Here is an 18633-nt window from a genome sequence, read left to right as displayed (position 1 = left end):
TTTACAATGCTTGTAGGTTCTTAGTGTTTGTCTAACTTAGATCAGTCTGTGATTTCAATGATATGGTTTGATTTACTTGTTTTTCGAGTTTTCCTAATCTAAAGCAAGATGTATCTAACTAACCACAATGATGGTTAAGTCTTTAGAATTAAATTCTTTTACTTTTGACTAAGACGGTTCATTAGCTTGACTAAACTGTATAAAAGTATCATCCAGAATGCTAAACTATGAAATAATACTCATGATGAAAGTATAATTTTCTATTCAATTGACTCAGATATTCAATGCTAACTAAGAAGAATGAATGCATATGACCAGCAATCAATCTAAATTCGTACATGAGATATCTTGAAAATACCTGCCTTAATACAAAATTCTTAACGGTATATTGAACAACAAAATAGTAACAGTTGTTATGAAATGAATGTTCTCTGAGAAAACAACCACAAATGAGTTCACTTGATTAACAAAGGTTCCTCTGCACATGATGGCACCAACGGCAAAATGCAAAAGATTAAATCCTGTAGTATTATTTAATAATGATCCGGGCCAAAGCTTCAACGTAGTGTGGGAAGGCCTAAAAGGATTCTATTATACTATTACAATCTTCGATCAAAGGTCGTGGCCAGTAAAGCAGAAGAATGGACGGTGGAGATAGCGTTTACATTTTAAGAACCGCGGTAGTGTAGCGTATATTATATATAACCAAACAAATATATGTTTCTTCACCATCTAATGTAAATGTAGTTACATATAAAGTGTGACAAATAGGAAAAATGTATGATCTTTGTCATTACAAAACACTAAATATGCATGTTACATTATGTGACATAGTTTAGAATCATTCACAGTGCCTTAAATACATTCACTCTTTGTCTAACACCTAGGTCTTGATCTTCATTATTTCTTTATAAATACCATCTCGAACCACATTCTTGATGATTAATCTTTTTTGTAATTATTACCTACTTACGCCTATTCCCCCCAATAGAGCAACGGCCGCCGACTAACATTCTCCAACCCACTCTGTCCTGGGCCTTCGTTTCTAGTTCTATCCCGTAGAAGACTAACTCGCTAAAAAAACGATTTTATAAGTCTTGCTGCTACACTTTTTCGATTCATTTACTATCCATCTTATTCACTTCATTTCTACTCTTACTTATAAGTAATATGTCAAATTAAGTTAACATACATCTATACCAGGTAATATGTCAATTAGAACTGACTAACATGTTTATCAAAGATGGATAGTGGCTAGCAGTGGAATCCAGGACGTGCGCCACTTCGTCCTATTTGGGACTCGTCAGCTGGATGTACCTGCATCTCAGATATGTTGATGTTCACTCTGGGGCTCGAACCCAGTACCTTAGAGATTGACCAGTTGCAGTCCTAAAAATCAATGGGAAGATTCAAACAAATGTGACTAACATGTTTGTTTGTTTGTTTGTTTGTTTTTTCTATTTTCAATGGATATTCTACATTCAAACAAGACATTCTATAAAACAAAACTGGAACATTTAGAAAATGAATTAAGTCAATTACGGTGTAATTTCAAAAAAGAACAACAATCTATGCCTAAATGTGAAAATAATCAATCCATGGAAACATTAATTGAAATTAAACCGACTATAATGAATGATGGTAAGAGTTTTGTTTGAATATTTCAAAAATTTTATCATTTTTACGTAATATCATATTATCGGTGTTATAGTACTGCAGTGTATACTACTTATATCTGTCTATATAAGTAGTATGTAATACCAATCAGAAGTGGAATGCATGGCAACAGAAGGTAAAGAATTTCGAGTTGAAGAAATCAGAAGGGGAAAACAGAAAGGGATTGTGAATTGAAAGAATCATACAAATGTGAAGGACAATTGATGGAAGATTTGTAAATGTATGGTTTTTTTATGTGACTAATGAATTTGACCATGTTCTCAAAGATCATATGCTCATTAGTGACTAGCTCTATGAGGTAGTCCCTGTTGTTCTAGTGAGAAGTCGTGGCCAGTAGAGTTAATCCATGTCAGATAGAGACAGGTATCTACCTCAGTACAATGGAAGTTGGTCACGCAATTTCGTGGATTGGTTCAGGTTAGACATTAACACCGCTGGAGGCCGGCTCAGTGGTCTATCGGTTAAGTGTTCCGGCGCGAGACCAGTAGGTCCTGGGTTCGAATCCCGCGAGGCGGGATCGAGGATGCACACTGCTGAGGAGTCCCACAATAGGACGAAACGGCCGTCCAGTGTTTCCAGGTTTTCCATAGTGGTCTAGCTTCAATTGACTCATGATCTTAACTATATAATATTCTCAAAGAGTTCCTCTGTTTTGAAACCAAAGAATGATCTAGGCAAAAAATCATTTATATGGCTAAAAATAATATTTTCTCTCAAAACTTTGTATAAAGCAGAAAAGTTGCTCTTCGAAGTAAATTAACATTTCGCAAATATTCAGTCGTGATATCTTCTTTAAAATTGCTTACCAATCTTTGAAAAGTGAGCATTCTGCCCATACAAGATAAAAGTCAGCTTAGGACATAAGTCTCAACCTTAATCGATTCGGTAGTATTGTAGTGAACAGAACGCGACTGGGGACAATCGAATGTATTTAAGCAAACATTACAGACTATCTCAGTAAATTCTGATAACCAAACAATGAACAGTCAATTTGCAAATTAACAACCAATTGTTTCAATCTTCTCTGTTTCTTCTCTAATTTCATTGCTCATGCATTTTCCAAACGATTGCGCTTCATTTCAGTTCTTTGCACATCGGTCTTCTGGTAAAATACATTCTATATCTGACCAACACCATATACTACTTATATAGATATAAGTAGACCACACCACACTCGTCCCCCCTTTAAAGCATTCGACCATGCGGTGGTTCTGCTCGCCACGCCACTATCTTCTTTCACTGCAGTCTGTGCCAAACTCTCCGTCAGAATGTCGAGTCTGCGGCGCGCTGACCTCCATAGCTCCGTCGACCTGCCGGGGCACCAACATCCGCATCCACCCGGCACCTGGGACGTTCAACACCCGTACTCCACCGGCCTGCTGAGCCATCTACATCCGATGTCCGCCCAGCAGCCGCACGTCCCACTGCTCCTCTCCGTCGACAGCACCCGCTACAGCCAACGCCGCCCCGCCAGAACACTCCACTCGACGCCACCTCTCCTCACCAGACTGCCCCAACTAGCACCTCCACTCCAGACCCGCAGCGGCGTCCGCAGAACAGCACCCTTCCTCCTTCTGGTTGGCAGCGACACCAAATATAGTGAACAGAACGCGACTGGAGACAATCGAATGTATTTAAGCAAACATTACAGACTATCTCAGTAAATTCTGATAACCAAACAATGAACAGTCAATTTGCAAATTAACAACCAATTGTTTCAACCTTCTCTGTTTCTTCTCTAATTTCATTGCTCATGCATTTTCCAAACATTGCCCTTCATTTCATTCTTTGCACATCGGTCTTCTGGCAAGTACATTCTATGTCTGACCAACCCATAACTACTTATATAGAATAAGTAACCACACCACAGTATTCCTTAATTTAATCGAAAGGCATATGTAAAGGACTATGAGCATCAACTCCGGAATGCAAGTATATCCAGTTGTTAGTTACGGATAGAAAGGAACGCGCGTCCTTGATTCCACTGTTAGCCACCATCCATCTCTGCTCATACGACGATGATTTACATTTGCTGGATTAATTCTTCCTCAGAAATTCTAATTCATATTGTTTGATTCTCCGAAATCAACCTAAGAGATTTGTATTGATTTCTAAACCTTATGAATTTCTGTGATTGATAGACTAATATTTTAATTGAATACTAAACTGATTGTTACCTATACATATAATCTTAGACCTTCCTATTAATTTAATCTAACTCACATATACATGGTTACAAAACGTCTTACCTTCATCAAATAGTCTACTAAGTCTAAATAAAATTACCAAATTTTATAACGCCAAGATGAATTAATTTATACGAATATTCGTCAAGGTTAGAACGAATAGCCTGACAAAAATTGGTCACCGAATATAGAGAAGTCATTATATGTGAAAAATAATCCTAAAGTTTCGTCCAGCTAACTTGTCTAGACTTCATCAGGGTAATATTTAAAATCAAAATCATCAAAGATGAATTAAATTTCTGCTTGACATTCATATACTTTATCTTCTGATTTCAAAGATATTTTGAATTTTGAACTAAACGATTTCAATTTCCCGGGTATTTCAAAACATGAATCAGTAATTTCTTAAATTGACATCTTGTCTTGATTTAATCATATTGAACATTCTATTATAAATAACTGATGATGATTCCATTAACAATATTTGTTGAGATTGGCGGTAATATTGTAGTGTGGGTTACTGATATCTACATAAGTAGTATATGGTCATGGTCGGTCACTGAATGTACTCCAGAAGATCGATAAGGAACGAACAGAAATGAAGCGCAATCGATAAGAAAATGCATGAAGAATGAATTCATAGAAGGCGAACTGATATTTCCAGAAGTAACAGTTAAGATTGAGACAATTGATTGTTATTTTGCAAATTAACTGTTCATTGTATGGTTATCAGAATTTAGTGACATCAGTCAGGCAGTCAGCTACAACGTAGGATCAGGCACATATATGCATCGGTCCAAGTTGCCATACCTCGTTAACACAACAACATGAACACCGGATTCATAGGAGTAGTTAATTTAATGATGGTAATATATAAAAGAAAGATTGCATATAAGGATATAATACAGAAAGAAAGACAGATATAAAGAAATTTTAACCTCAAGGTTTAAGGGAAGATAAAGAGTGTATACACCTACGCCATTGTGATCGATTATGAGCCATGTCACCTAGAGTCTCCAACCATTGGTTACGATAGTCACGAGGACCCCAACCAGGTAGTCTGCATCTACCAACATGGCTCAGACTAGAAGTTAGTGACTTCAAGCACTGATGCCACGTTTTGGTTTGGCCGCGCCTAACTCTCTTCCAACCATCCCCTACACTAGTCAGCATAGCGCGTCGTGGTAATCGGTGTTCAGGCATACGTAACACGTGGCCCAACCATCTCAGTTGATGAAGATTCATGACCTCATCAATTGATTTACCATCATTCTCAAATACCCGGTGTCTAACCTCACTATTACTTACTCGGTGATCCCAGCAGATGCGAGCAATATTTTGTAAGACATATGTGGTCAATTACTAGTAACTTACGAGTATCTTCTACTCTTAATGGCCATGTTTCACAATCGTAAAATTTAGTGAGATAGTCTGTAATTTGTGCTTAAATACATTCAATTGTCCTCAACTAGTGTTCTTGTTCACAACAATATGACACACACACACCCACGTTCATGGATATTAAAACACAACCCCTTGAAAATGAACTCACTACTTATAGAATCATATAAGTATTACATGTTACATTTAGTAAAGTCTACATGTATGTGATTTGTTCTTTGAAGTGAAGAAATTTATCATAGTTACTAAATATTGTACCTAAATCTCTAGAAATTTGTGGTATGAATTGACTCCAATAATTTAAAAATCCCATAAATGATGTTATGTCACATGGAAGATTAGTACCATTTTTTTTTTGATAAAAAGATGTTTATCTGGATTTGTTATTAATTTTAATATCAAGGGGGGACTAACAAGTTGTAGAAGGTAATGCTTCTTTCTACTTGAACCTACTCTCATTCAACGAAGTGATTATTAAGTAGAGTTTTATTGGTGCATGGATATTTTATAGATAAAATCAGTAGGTAATTGATGATGTCCTGGTCTAGGACTCGTCAGGAGTTCGTATTCATAGGTTGAAATAGGATAAAAGTAAGAACTTAACTGAAAACAGCGCATGTTATAAATCACCTTAAAATTTAGTAAATTTTCTACAAATTGGGTTAGTCAATTTGAGAGTGCGGTGAGCCTACATTGGTGCTATATAATATTAATAGTACAATGTTGTAAACAATCACAAATTACGAATATGGATTGTACAGTTTTGACTTCATATCTGAGCCCCCAAATGCCCTGGTACTGCTGAGAGTGAGAAGAGTTCGCTCTCCTTCTCCAATTGCTTTCACATGCCTATGTGTATACAGCCTCTGACAGGGAAGTCCTATTCATTGCCTTCTCGTGCCATTAATGTTGTTTACGAAATCGGGAGGACGAAAAGCAAATGTCCGGCGCTTTAACCGGACCGGTGGACACGGAAAGTCCACCTAGGGGAGTTGAAAAACACTCATTCCAAACGAATGGTGCACATGGGATGACTCCAGTAGCCTGAGGCAACAAATGGCATATGAATCAATCGTTGGTCACCGGCTACCATGGGATTGAATCTCCTCACGATGCTCCACTGCCTTGTGGATCAGACCTTTAAGTCAAATGCTCCGGCTGTGGCCCCCTAAGAAAACCACCTGCTTCAGTTTGGGCACCTGGGCAGTATCATAGCCCTGACACAAATCAAATGAGATTTGTGTGGCGCATATGTATCTGGTGCTTCCTTGTACCAATATTTATGTGGTCAAATAAATAAAATAAACTTCATATCTGAAAGGTATTATAGTTTGACTTATGATGACCACATGAGATTGTTACTGACTGTTGATAAAGAGAGGAAACAATAATTCAATTCTTCTTGATGCTTGCTATTGATTCATGTAGGGGTTTATGCAGACTGTTACGTCTTCATAGTTAGATAGAGCTTAGTTAAACAATCACTGAAAACTAAGAAGCGCTGAAAATCTGCTTTGTATTACTATGAGCCTTCTTAGCACCCACCACAAATCGAACCGACGGTCGTAAGGTTTCGTGACGATTGTTTTAGAACATTGACCTAGTGACCACTGTCTTACACGTTTGACTTCAATCATTTCCCAATATCATTAGTAGGTAATTTTATCAATCCTCGCACGACTAAACTCCACTGGTCACATCCACTCACGAGATTACAGTTAGTGCGTACAGTTGATGAAGATCACTGATATTCATAAACTAGATTTCAGGCTGATAATAGTTAGCCAACTATTAAAAACCATGAAATGCTTAACAGCTGTGTGGGACTTTATTACTGAAATGATAAATAAATATTAAATATTGAGAAAGAATTCTCGACCTTGAGTATGCGGATGATATTGTCTTACTGTGCGATAATGCCCAAGGCATGCAATCCGCACTTAATCAGTTGGCAATCAGTGTCCGCAGGTACGGCATGTGCTTTGCACCCTCCAAGTGCAAGGTACTCCTACAAGACTGGCAGGATTCTCATCCTGTACTCACCCTGGATGGTGAGTAGATTGAAGTAGTTGAGAAGTTCGTGTATCTAGGTAGCTACATAAATGCTGGTGGTGGCGTGAGTGATGAGATTGATGCACGTATAATGAAAGCCAGAGCGGCTTATGCCAATCTGGGCCATCTTTGGCGCCTTCGTGATGTTAGTCTGGTTGTAAAAGGTCGGATCTACAACGCGTCAGTGAGAGTAGTTTTGCTCTATGCTTGTGAAACCTGGACTCTCCGAGTTGAGGATGTCAGACGACTCTCTGTGTTCGATCATCGTTGTCTCCGAAGGATTGCCGACATACAGTGGCAACACCATGTTAGTAATGCAGAGGTTCAGCATCGTGTGTTCGGGTGCAGAGACGATAATCATATTGTTGGGGATGTCAAATCCCCAGAACTTACTTGATAAATGGCTTAATTTTGTAATTTTATTTTGAAAATTTGAATTTGGCTGTTTTCGCGCCAGAAGCGCTCTTTTTACCTTCATGTCATATTTCCCACTTGTAAACTATCTTAAACGCTATTGGTACATTGTTTCTTTGAGTGTGCTATTTTATAATGATGCCCAAGGACAATTTGTTGCAATATATATATACGTTTGAGTTTTTCCCCTTATGACTTTGCCTTGGAATTCTTCATCTAGTTAGCGGGGCCTGGGACAACAGATTAGATTAGCTTATCGTGTCATTGTGTCACTGGCATTCGTTCGTTACCGCGAAATCGACTTAGTCCAAGCATATCACAAATTGGTGTCACCATCTTGAAACACCGACTTCGGTGGCTTGGACATGTTCTACGAATGTCGTCCCAGAGAATTCCACGCCGTGCATTATTTGCCGACGCTGCGTCTGGTTGGAAAAAGCGGAGAGGTGGTCAGTGTATGACATGGTGTCCTGGTATGAAAGAAAGCTGCAAAGGACTGGGTTCTGTTGGTCCTTCACGACTCCCTGGCTGGGGTCCGAGAGGTGGTGCTACACTGTGACTAGAGACGTTATCAGATATGGCTCAGGATAGAACCAATGGCGATCCTGCTGTAACCTTCTTTTACTTTCTTCACAAAGAGTGGTTATAACCTCCTTAAGTGAGAGAGCTCTTCTGGTTGTACATTTCAGCTCCCCTCACCATTACTTTTTTTTATGCATCTCACCCCTTTCTCTTCCTATTTTCATTGTTTTGTGAGGCGCATATGTATCTGGTACCCCCGTGCACCAATATTTATGTGCTTAAATAAATAAATAAATTACATATTGAAGTATTCTTTGCATTATCAGTCAATCACTGAGTAAAACCTAGTCCTTATATACACCGATCCAAGTTCCCATACCCCTTTTACTAAGAGTGATAAAATTACCAGCTCAAATCCCAGAATAGTAGAGGTAATACAGTATCAGTGATGATTGAAAAGATTAAGGATAGAATATATGATTTGAGAAAACACAAATTATTGAAATAAAAAGGTTATGAAGAATTCATAATCTCAGAATTTGCAAGAAGAAAAAGAATGGTTTTACCCTAAGTCACCAGAAACGATTTTCAGCGATATCATTCAAAGTTTCTATAAACATTGGTTATGATAATTATGTGGACGGCAACCAAGCAGTTTACAGCTACTACACATGACACAATGTCTTCTTTATTTATATTTATTTATTTAAACACATAAACATTGGTACAAGGAAGCACCAGATACATATGCGCCACACAAATCTCATTTGATTTGTGCCAGGGCTATGATACTGCCCAGGTGCCCAAACTGAAGCAGGTGGTTTTCTTAGGGGGCCACAGCCGGAGCATTTGACTTAAAGGTCTGATCCACAAGGCAGTGGAGCATCGTGAGGAGATTCAATCCCATGGTAGCCGGTGACCAACGATTGATTCATATGCCATTTGTTGCCTCAGGCTACTGGAGTCATCCCATGTGCACCATTGGTTTGGAATGAGTGTTTTTCAACTCCCCTAGGTGGACTTTCCGTGTCCACCGGTCCGGTTAAAGCGCCGGACATTTGCTTTTCGTCCTCCCGATTTCGTAAACAACATTAATGGCACGAGAAGGCAATGAGTAGGACTTCCCTGTCAGAGGCTGTATACGCGTTGCCATGTGAGAGCATTTCGAGAAAGAGGGCGGGCCTTCCCCACTCTCGGCCGTACCAAAGCATTTGTGGGCAATGTCTTCTTTATTCTGTCCAATATTAGAGAATTTAAAAAAAACAACTATGTTCTTATGTTTACTTCTTCATTGTTATCAGTTGAACAAGTGGCCCAATTGAATCAATCAAATAAAAAACAATCGTCTTCTCACATTGTTGATCACAATCATCAATGCGATCAACACTTGAATTATAATGACATGACAACTAATTGTGATATGTTACAGAATATGAATGTCTCTGAAAATAATGGACACAATATCAAATTGATAAACAATCATAATCATACAAACAGCAATAATGAGTCTATTGTAAAATCAACAAACCAGGTAATTAGTTTCATTGATATTTGTCAATCTACTATTTATGTATATGATCTTTTAATAATAATAATAATTTCAATAGCTGAGATCATGAGTTAATTGAAGTTAGACCACCATGGAAAACCTGGAAGCACTGGACGGCCGTTTCGTCCTATTGTAGGACTTCTCAATTAGTGGTCTTGAGTACTGTTAAATGTATGAGGGCAGTTATCACTTCCCGGTTGCCCACACCGTGGAAGGGTTCTTCTAGAGGTACCTGAAAAGGAAATTGGGTTAGAAGTGGTCTTAATAACCTGAGAGCGTGACCACAGTACCCAAGGGACAACTGCTTGAGGTCGGTCACACACGACCTTTTTGTGAGTAATCTTCCTGTTAGCTCCGTACTTGTTGGGACCTTACCACCGGAGACGGATATCTGTGGGATAAGGCGAGTTGTGGATTTTCAGGGTCGACCTTTTCTAACCCCACCCCTCCTTGTGGGAAGGGAGCATCGCTGTTATACTGGTTGTCTGAAGTAAACACCTTATTGCTGTCACACCTCTGTACAGTCAGCAGTACGACTTCGCCTTTGGACCTTGGGTTTGCTGCTTTTAGTCTTACCGCTCTTCAACCGACCTGCCTGGCATGGTAGGACCTTGATGAACGATTGTTCCAGCCAGTATAGCTCGATTGATTCATCACGATAGGCAAGCCCGACCACCACGTCAAGGTAGCAGCAACGGTCGGGGACTCCTCAACAGTGCGCATCCACGATCCCGTCTCGCGAGATTCGATAATGTTACTACTTCTATGGATTTTGATATTTTGTCTTGAGAATTTCATCTTGTTATATCTGATGTGATATGACAACTTGAACCGATGTTATATATATTTGCAATGTTCTCTGTTGTAAATAAACTATGGACTGACTGATGGATGGATTGATATATAAATGTTTCGGTAAGGTTTTTTAAGATTTCACACTAAAATCGTCAGTGGACTTAATTTAGAAAAATATTCCTCTGATTCGATGAAGTATTTGATGAATAATATGTACGATTATAGTGGTGGGGGATATACTTTTCTCCTTCCTGCTAGTTTTTTGAAGGTAGTCGACAGGAAACCATGTTTTTTATTTAGGTCTCATACTATTTATCACTCATCAGCAAGGTATATGTATGATCTTGAGAGGACTGGTGTGGTTCGAACACATGGTATTTTATTCCACAGTTTGAGATGTTATCATTGAGCTATTTGGGTCTTGATTGACTTTTTATAGGAGTGATATATTTGCAGAATTGATCGATTAATCAGTAGTAACTAATGCTATATTTGTCTAGTTTTGTATTGTTCTTTAAAGTTGTGTGAGATTTTGAATCCCACTGAAATTATCAGTTCCTTTAAGATTCCAGATACACTCTGTTGATGAATTTTAACTAGCACCATACCTAGGTTAAGCAGAGCTAATGTCAGCTACGTCCAACCACGCACCTTATCTCAGATCACTCAGAACAGTGTGGGTATTGTAATTTAATCTATAGGATTGGTTCACTACTAAAGAACTAGACAAAAATGACGTTGTTCACTACTCATTGATCTTGTGTTTCCTCGTTTATCTAGAAGTGGACTATACTGCTAAGATGTGCCTTGACAATAAAATTCACTTAGTCATTAAACAACCTGTGTTTATTAATCACTTGATAATGAATTTCGCTTGGTAAGAATTGCTTTCAAATTTACCGTAAAACCACATGGAATGGATGCTTTTGCATGTTAAATGCAACCAGTTGAAAGCTTTACACTTAAAATTCGTGCTTTTCAACACTTAGTGCAGAAATGTTTGGAATTGATCAATCGTAGTTAGCATAGAGCGTAATATGTGACTACCGAGACATGTGAATCTATGATCTCACCAAGGTTCAAACCCAAGACCTCCAGGTTTCAATGTGAGAGTCTAACCTTTAAGTTTTTAAGCCGGTATCCAATGGTTTATATGTCTAACTTCAATCAACTCCGGTATTGCATGTCCACCATGCATTGTCACTGGTGAGTGTCTGGCTGTCTCACTCTGGAGACTGTTGAACCCCACTAATCATGAATCATCCTTACGATTAGTGAAATATATCTGTGTTAGCCGCTTTATATTTTAATTGAAATATTGGGTCGTGTCAATTCCTTTAGACTGAAGATAGTCCATATCGTGATCTAACAACTTTATTTCAGCAGTGTAATGACTGTGTTTGATGTCATTGAATGAATATGGATTGAATTTGAAATTAAACAATATTACACTCCGACTGAACAATCTTAAAGTATGACGCATGTTACCAGACTTTAAACTCCTGGATTTGATGACAGGTCACGAATATCCTCTATTGAATACTAATCAAAGTACAGTCCTGAATATCAGCAAACAGATAACTAAAACTCTTATTAATAATGATACAAAAACATAACCACTAAATAATCAAGTGTTTGTCTAAAGGACTAAATGGCTAGTAGGTAACTTGTTGCGCGTCTAAAGCGAATATTGCTGATTTCCTATCCTAATGTGAACATCAACACTAGGATGTGGATGATACCAGTTGTTTTTGATGTAGGTTTGTTCTCTGAGCTGGATGGTTTGGTCGTGGAGCTTTCATCGTCCTTCTGAACGACATCATCAGCACCAGTTGATGAACCTCAAACAGGACGAACGCATCTTTCAGATTCAAATATTATTCACAATACACGTATCTTAATTATGTTTTTTAACTATTGTCAGTCTATGATGACATGCTATCTGTTCTTTAAATTAATAAGAAAAAAAGAAAACGAAAACTGGTTAAAACATATGATAAGAATAAATTCACTTGGTATTGTTTGTTTGAATCTTCCCATTGGTGTTTTTAGGACTGCAACTGGTCAGTCTCTAATTGGCATATGTGCATACTTTGTGTATTGCCTCGATATAGCCTTATTTCACAAGCCATGTAAGCAAAGATGGATAGTGGCTGGATTCCATTTCTAGCCACTATCCATCTTTGATTATATATGATAAGATTATTTTCTTCCATGAAATACTTGTATTTTTTGTCAAATATTCAATATACTACTTACTTGGTATTAAAGTAGTTAATGTTTGATTCAAATTGTATGATCATCAACTCAGTGCGCATCCACGACTTCACCTCGCGAGATTCGAACCCGAGACATACCAGTCTCGCGCCAGAGCACTTAACCGATAGATCACTGAGCCGGCATACGATGGTGATGTCCAGTGCTTCCAGGTTTTCATTAGTGGTCTAGCTTCAATTGACTGACGCTTTCAATTATGAAAATATTAAATCTCCACAGAACCCCTTCTGATAATGATCATCAACTACTTTTCTTTTTTTTCTTCTCTAATTATCATCAGACAAATATCACAAGAAATCAAATAGTTACAAAATTCAAACAAAAAAACTGTTCCAATTTTGTCCCAGTATGGGAATTTATTAATGCTAATGATAATTCCATTGTAAATATTCAATGCATAGATACAAGATCTAATCAAACAATAAAGAAAAATACTTCAATAATGACTGAACCAATCAATATGACAATTCAGTCAATTCATTGTTCAATTGAAAAATCTACACAAACTACAATGAATGAAGTAAGTATTCAATTCAGATTAATCATTCATTGAAACTATCTAAAATTGTTAGAATGAATTGGTTACTACTTATTGACTACTACTTATTACTGGCTCATGATCTTAACTATATAAAATTACTAAAATCTCCACAAAACTGCCTTCTGATAATGATCATATGCTCACTAGTGACTGGCTCCATGAGGTATTTCCTGGAGTTCTAGGGAGAAGCAGTAACAAGTGGAGTTCAACTAGGTGTGTTGGCAGTTATCAACTCACTGAAGACATTGGTGAATGGTTGCTCAATTTCTTGGATTGGTTGAAGTTAGACATTAATACCGTTGGATGCAGGCCAGCTCAGTGGTCTGTCGGTTAAGCGCTTTGACGCGAGACTGGTAGGTCTTGCGTTTGAATCTCACGAGGCGGGATCGTGGATGCGCACTGCTGAGGAGTCCCACAATAGGACGAAACGGCCGTTCAGTGCTTCCAGGTTTTCCATGGTGGTCTAGCTTCATTTGACTCATGATATCAACTATGAAAAGTACTTGTAGTTCGCTTGGGCCAGCACAGAATTACTAGTAACTAAGCCCTCATTGATACTATTTTATTCTCTTTTGAGATTAGACAACAAAATAATTCTGAGAGTTTTAGTTATCATGTTTCTTAAATATTTATATGGGTCTATGTATTTACAAATGATCAAACTAATGTAAGGATTAACATCTATGATATTGGTTGCTATGTTAAGCCCAGATAAATTATTCTAGCTTCTGGACAGATAATCAAAGGGTCGTAACGAAGAGAGGAGAGAGCGAAACGAGACGGCACGCAGTGGCGAATGATGTGTGGGCCAAATCGATTTAATCAAATATCAATCAATATTTATAGTCATACAAAAATACGCTACAGACATCTGATGCGTAGGATAAAAAGTTTACACACATAGAGACTTACATAAAAACAATCGAGGTTGATAAGCAAGTAAGTGACAAGGTAAAAATGTAGCTTGAGAAAAATGAATAGATTAGCTTGTCCATAAGCTAGAATAAGTTGTATGGGCTTAACATAATAACCAACACTACACATCAATTTTACATTACATGACGCTTTATTCGCCTGTTGTCCAGGTTAGTTTAATAATAAAATGTAACAAAATAGCATACTGACATCAACGGATGAATTAGTCGAGTTTTCTTTCAATGTCTCACTATGAATTCTGATTGAACTCAGTAGAGTTGAGTGTTTAAAGATAAAATTATTGAGGTTCAAATCCTGATGGGAAAATCGACACTAAGATGTTAGTATTTCCAGTTGGCGAATTCTAAATAGGACGTAACGAGTATCCATAAATTCCACTAATAATCATTACTTTTTTTATTATTTAAACACATAAATATTCGTAAAGGAAGCACCAGATAAATATGCGCCGCACAAATCTCATTCGATTTGTGTGAGGGCTGTGATACTGCCCTGGTGCCCAAACTGAAGCAGGTGGTTTGTTCAGGGGGCCACACCCCGAGCTTCTGACCTAAAGGTCCAACCCACAAGGCAGTGGAGCATCGTAAGGAGATGCAGTCCCATGGTAGCCGGTGGCCAACGACTGATTTATACGCCATTTGTTCCCTCAGGATACTGGATTCAGCCCATGTTCACCATTGGTTTGGAATAAGTGTTTTCCAACTCCCGTAGATGGACTTTCCGTATCCACCAACCCGGTTAAAGCGCCGAACATTGGCTTTTCGTCCTCTCAATTTCGTAAACAACAATAATGCTGTGAGAAGGCAGTGAGTAGGACTTCCCTGACAGAGGCTGTATACGCGTGTCCATGCGAGAGCATTTCGAGAGTGAGAGTGGACTCTCCCTACTCTCGGCCGTACCAGGGCATTTGGGGGTACTTTTAATCATAGTTCGGACATACTAACATTTGAAACTAAATAGTAATATAGAAGCAGTCCGCTTGAGATGTACGTATACAAATAGCGGCTGATAATTAATTACAAGTTTCACATTTAACTATGAAGCGATTTCTTTCGTCCCACTTCACGCGTATGAAACATGGCCATTAAGAATAGGGGATTTTTGTGGGTTACTAGTGTTCGATCACAGGTGTCTTCGAAGCATTTCACTGTTTAAGCGATGCGTGAGTTAGGAATAAGGTACTGGGTTAAGATGGCAAATCAACTGATGATATAGAAAATCTTCACCAACCGAAGTGATTAGGACATGTGTTACGTTTCTCCAACCATTGCTTACCTCGATGGGTGATATTCTATGGTGTAGGATTAGGATGGAAGAAATACGAAATGAAATATGGCATCAGTTCATGAAGTCATTGATAATTAAACTGACCCAGGTAGGTAGGTGTAAAATACTTGGCTGGGGTCCGCGTAATTATCGTAACCAATTACTAGAAACTTTTGAACGACATGGCTCCTAATAGACTTTAATTATTGAAACGACAGAATAATGATGTTAGTCGAATAAAGTATAGTATACTGATGACTGTTAGTAACTCTTGAGTGACCTTGAAAAAGCCATTTAAAGTGAAAATTATTATTATTATTAATTAATTATTATTAATGGCTTTATTTAATATTATAATCTGGTACATTATAGAATTCTCAGCATGAGTGGAATGGTTTTTTTTACTTAACATTCAAAAATCTGGGAATATGGGTTTAGATATAAAGTGAGGAGCTTCGGTTAGGGTTAGTTCTTTTTTTTTAGACATCAAAGACCTTTGAATTATCTCTAGACATTATGGTTTCCAGTCTGTGGTTTTAAGCATTTGATTGACTAAATATTGATGCACATGTGAGTGATTATCTGGACTCAGTAACTAAGTGGATAACGCGATGCTATTTGACGCCAATGGAACTGGCTTCGAGCCCTGGAGTAATCATCAACTCTGGGAAGTGATAGATACATCCGGATGATGAGTTCAAAATAGAATGAAACGTACGTCTTGGGTCCCACTGCTAGCTATATTCCATCTATTCTAATATTAACTACTGATAATATTTACCTGACTTTAATTAAGATACTAGCTATTCGTTATGGCGTTTTGAATTTTGTCCAAAACTCAAACATCTTGTACCCTGAATATAATTGGTTCATCTTTACATTGTATTTTTTCTTTTGTATCTTCTAAATGTCTTTATTCATATTATAAAACTAATGCATATCTGAGCGGTATGTAATACTGTTACACTTTGTTGTATTACTGTTAGGTTTTGTTCTTTGTATGCGTTAGCTAATTTAAATCAAACAAACTAGATCACTTATAAAGTGCGTTCTCGTCCTTATTCATGCAAATTCTTATGATTCTACACATGAAACCCCAGTCGTATCAAATTATTATAGACAGATCCTGGTGGGCTATCAGGACTCAGTAGCTAAGTGGATAACGTGATGGCATCTAAAGCGAACGGTACTGGGTTCGAGTTCCAGAGTGAACATCAACTCTGAGATGCAGGTACATCCAGCTGACGAGTCCCAAATAGGACGAAACGCGCGTCACACTGGATTCCTCTGTTAGTCATTATCCATCTTTACTTATAAAGCTTGTGACTTCAGGTAATATCGAGGCAGTTCGCATAGGATGCACATATACCAACAACAGACTAATCAATTGTAGTCCAAAATAACAATGAGAAGATACAAGTAAACAACAACAAATGAACATAGAATCTGGAATGGTTATTAAAATTATCATTTTATGAATTTTCCATAGTTTTTTACGTTGACTTTTTATCATCATCATGACCTAAGAACCATGTAAAAATTTAGACCCCTGACCTTTCTAACTTAATAGTGTAGAAACAAAAGTGTTTATTACTCAATCCATCAATAGTAACATACTTCATATAGATTTAATGTCAGTGGCAGTAGATTCATTTTGTGTTATCTTATTTGTATAACATATCGTTTTCACTGTACGATGGATACTATAATAAACATTTTTTTTCCTGAACAATCCCAAACGATTTAAGGCCTGTAGAAAGAAGATATAACTTACATGAACTTAAGTATATCTACTCATAGTTTACCATTATAATACGATAATAGGATTGTGGACTGAAATTTCGCTACAGCTAGACTGGATACTTAACTGGTACGCTATACTCTATGCCCTGGTACAGCCGAGAGTGGGGAGAGTTCGCTCTCCCTCTCCAAATGCTCTCACACGATCACGCGTATACAGCCTTTGTCAGGGAAGAAAGATAAAAATATCAATGTAGTTCCAATTATTTCCATTCTATTCTCAGCCTCTGTATTGTTCTAGATTTTGGTAGAATATTTAAAAAAATTTAATCCTCATCACAGTTCTCTTTGACAGATCGTCATTCCCATTACATGAAGATACCTTTGAGTTTAGTTACTTTACTCACTAGAATAATGCCACTTCATTGCTTGAATATACAGATGATTATTTAGGAATCTAAGTTGATTAAGCATAATTACCGTGACATTTATTAATAGTTCATCTATTATATTTAGGCACAAATGACTTAGTTGAAAGCGTGAATCAATTGAAGCTAGACCACTAGGGAAAACGTGGAAGCACTGGACGGCCGTTTCGTCCTATTGTGGGAGTGCTCAACAGTGCGCATCCACGACCCCCCACTCGCGAGATTCGAACCCAGGACCTACCAGTGTCGCGCCAGAGCATTTAGTCGATAGACCACTGAGCCGACATTAACAAATGACTTACCCAAATAGGAAGGTTAAAATTATAGAATAAAGATGAGTCAATCAGAAACAAGCAAATGACTAAGATTTTTGAAAAAAATTAATGAAAGGTACGTAAAATAAGTAACCGAAATACCTTTTTATTGTAATCAGTATGTTTAAATTGAAAGTAAGAAATTACGGCTTTTCACCAAAGATTGTAAATAACAATATTATACCTATCTATATCCTAATGTTTATAATCACATTAAGATTCAATAGGACGAAAGGTCCGTCCAGTGTTTCCAGGTTTTCCATGGTGATCTAGCTTCAATTGACTCATGATTTCATCTATATGTATAAAGAATACTATTATATCGAAGAAATCTTCACTCATGAAAAATCAATCAAAAATTTCAGTAATGTGATAACTCCAAACCCTTGCAAATTTAAATGTTGATGTTTACATCAGTTTCATTTCTTTTCTATACAAATAATAAACATATTTATTGTCAGCTGTTAGTTATTAGGAAATTAATTATAATTTTATTATTATGATCAGTAGTAGTAGTAGTAGTAGTAGTAGTAGT

General features: G+C 37.5%; 1 protein-coding gene across 1 annotated transcript in view; it reads left to right on the top strand.

The window, feature by feature from the left end:
- The window catches only part of Smp_170520 (hypothetical protein), a gene marked incomplete at both ends in the record, with an annotated part of 47256 nt that overhangs the window by 2370 nt on the left and 26253 nt on the right, over positions 1 to 18633 (top strand). The window contains 3 exons of the mRNA XM_018791599.1: positions 1491 to 1641; positions 9554 to 9783; positions 13154 to 13393. Of these exons, the coding sequence (XP_018647314.1) occupies positions 1491 to 1641; positions 9554 to 9783; positions 13154 to 13393 (621 nt within the window). The remainder of the gene's footprint in view (positions 1 to 1490; positions 1642 to 9553; positions 9784 to 13153; positions 13394 to 18633) is intronic.

This window comes from Schistosoma mansoni, assembly GCF_000237925.1.
Source record: "Schistosoma mansoni, WGS project CABG00000000 data, supercontig 0228, strain Puerto Rico, whole genome shotgun sequence".
Classification (NCBI taxonomy): Eukaryota; Metazoa; Platyhelminthes; class Trematoda; order Strigeidida; family Schistosomatidae; genus Schistosoma; species Schistosoma mansoni.
The sequence above is the reverse complement of the archived record's forward strand: the minus strand, read 5'-3'. Positions and strand labels throughout refer to the sequence as shown.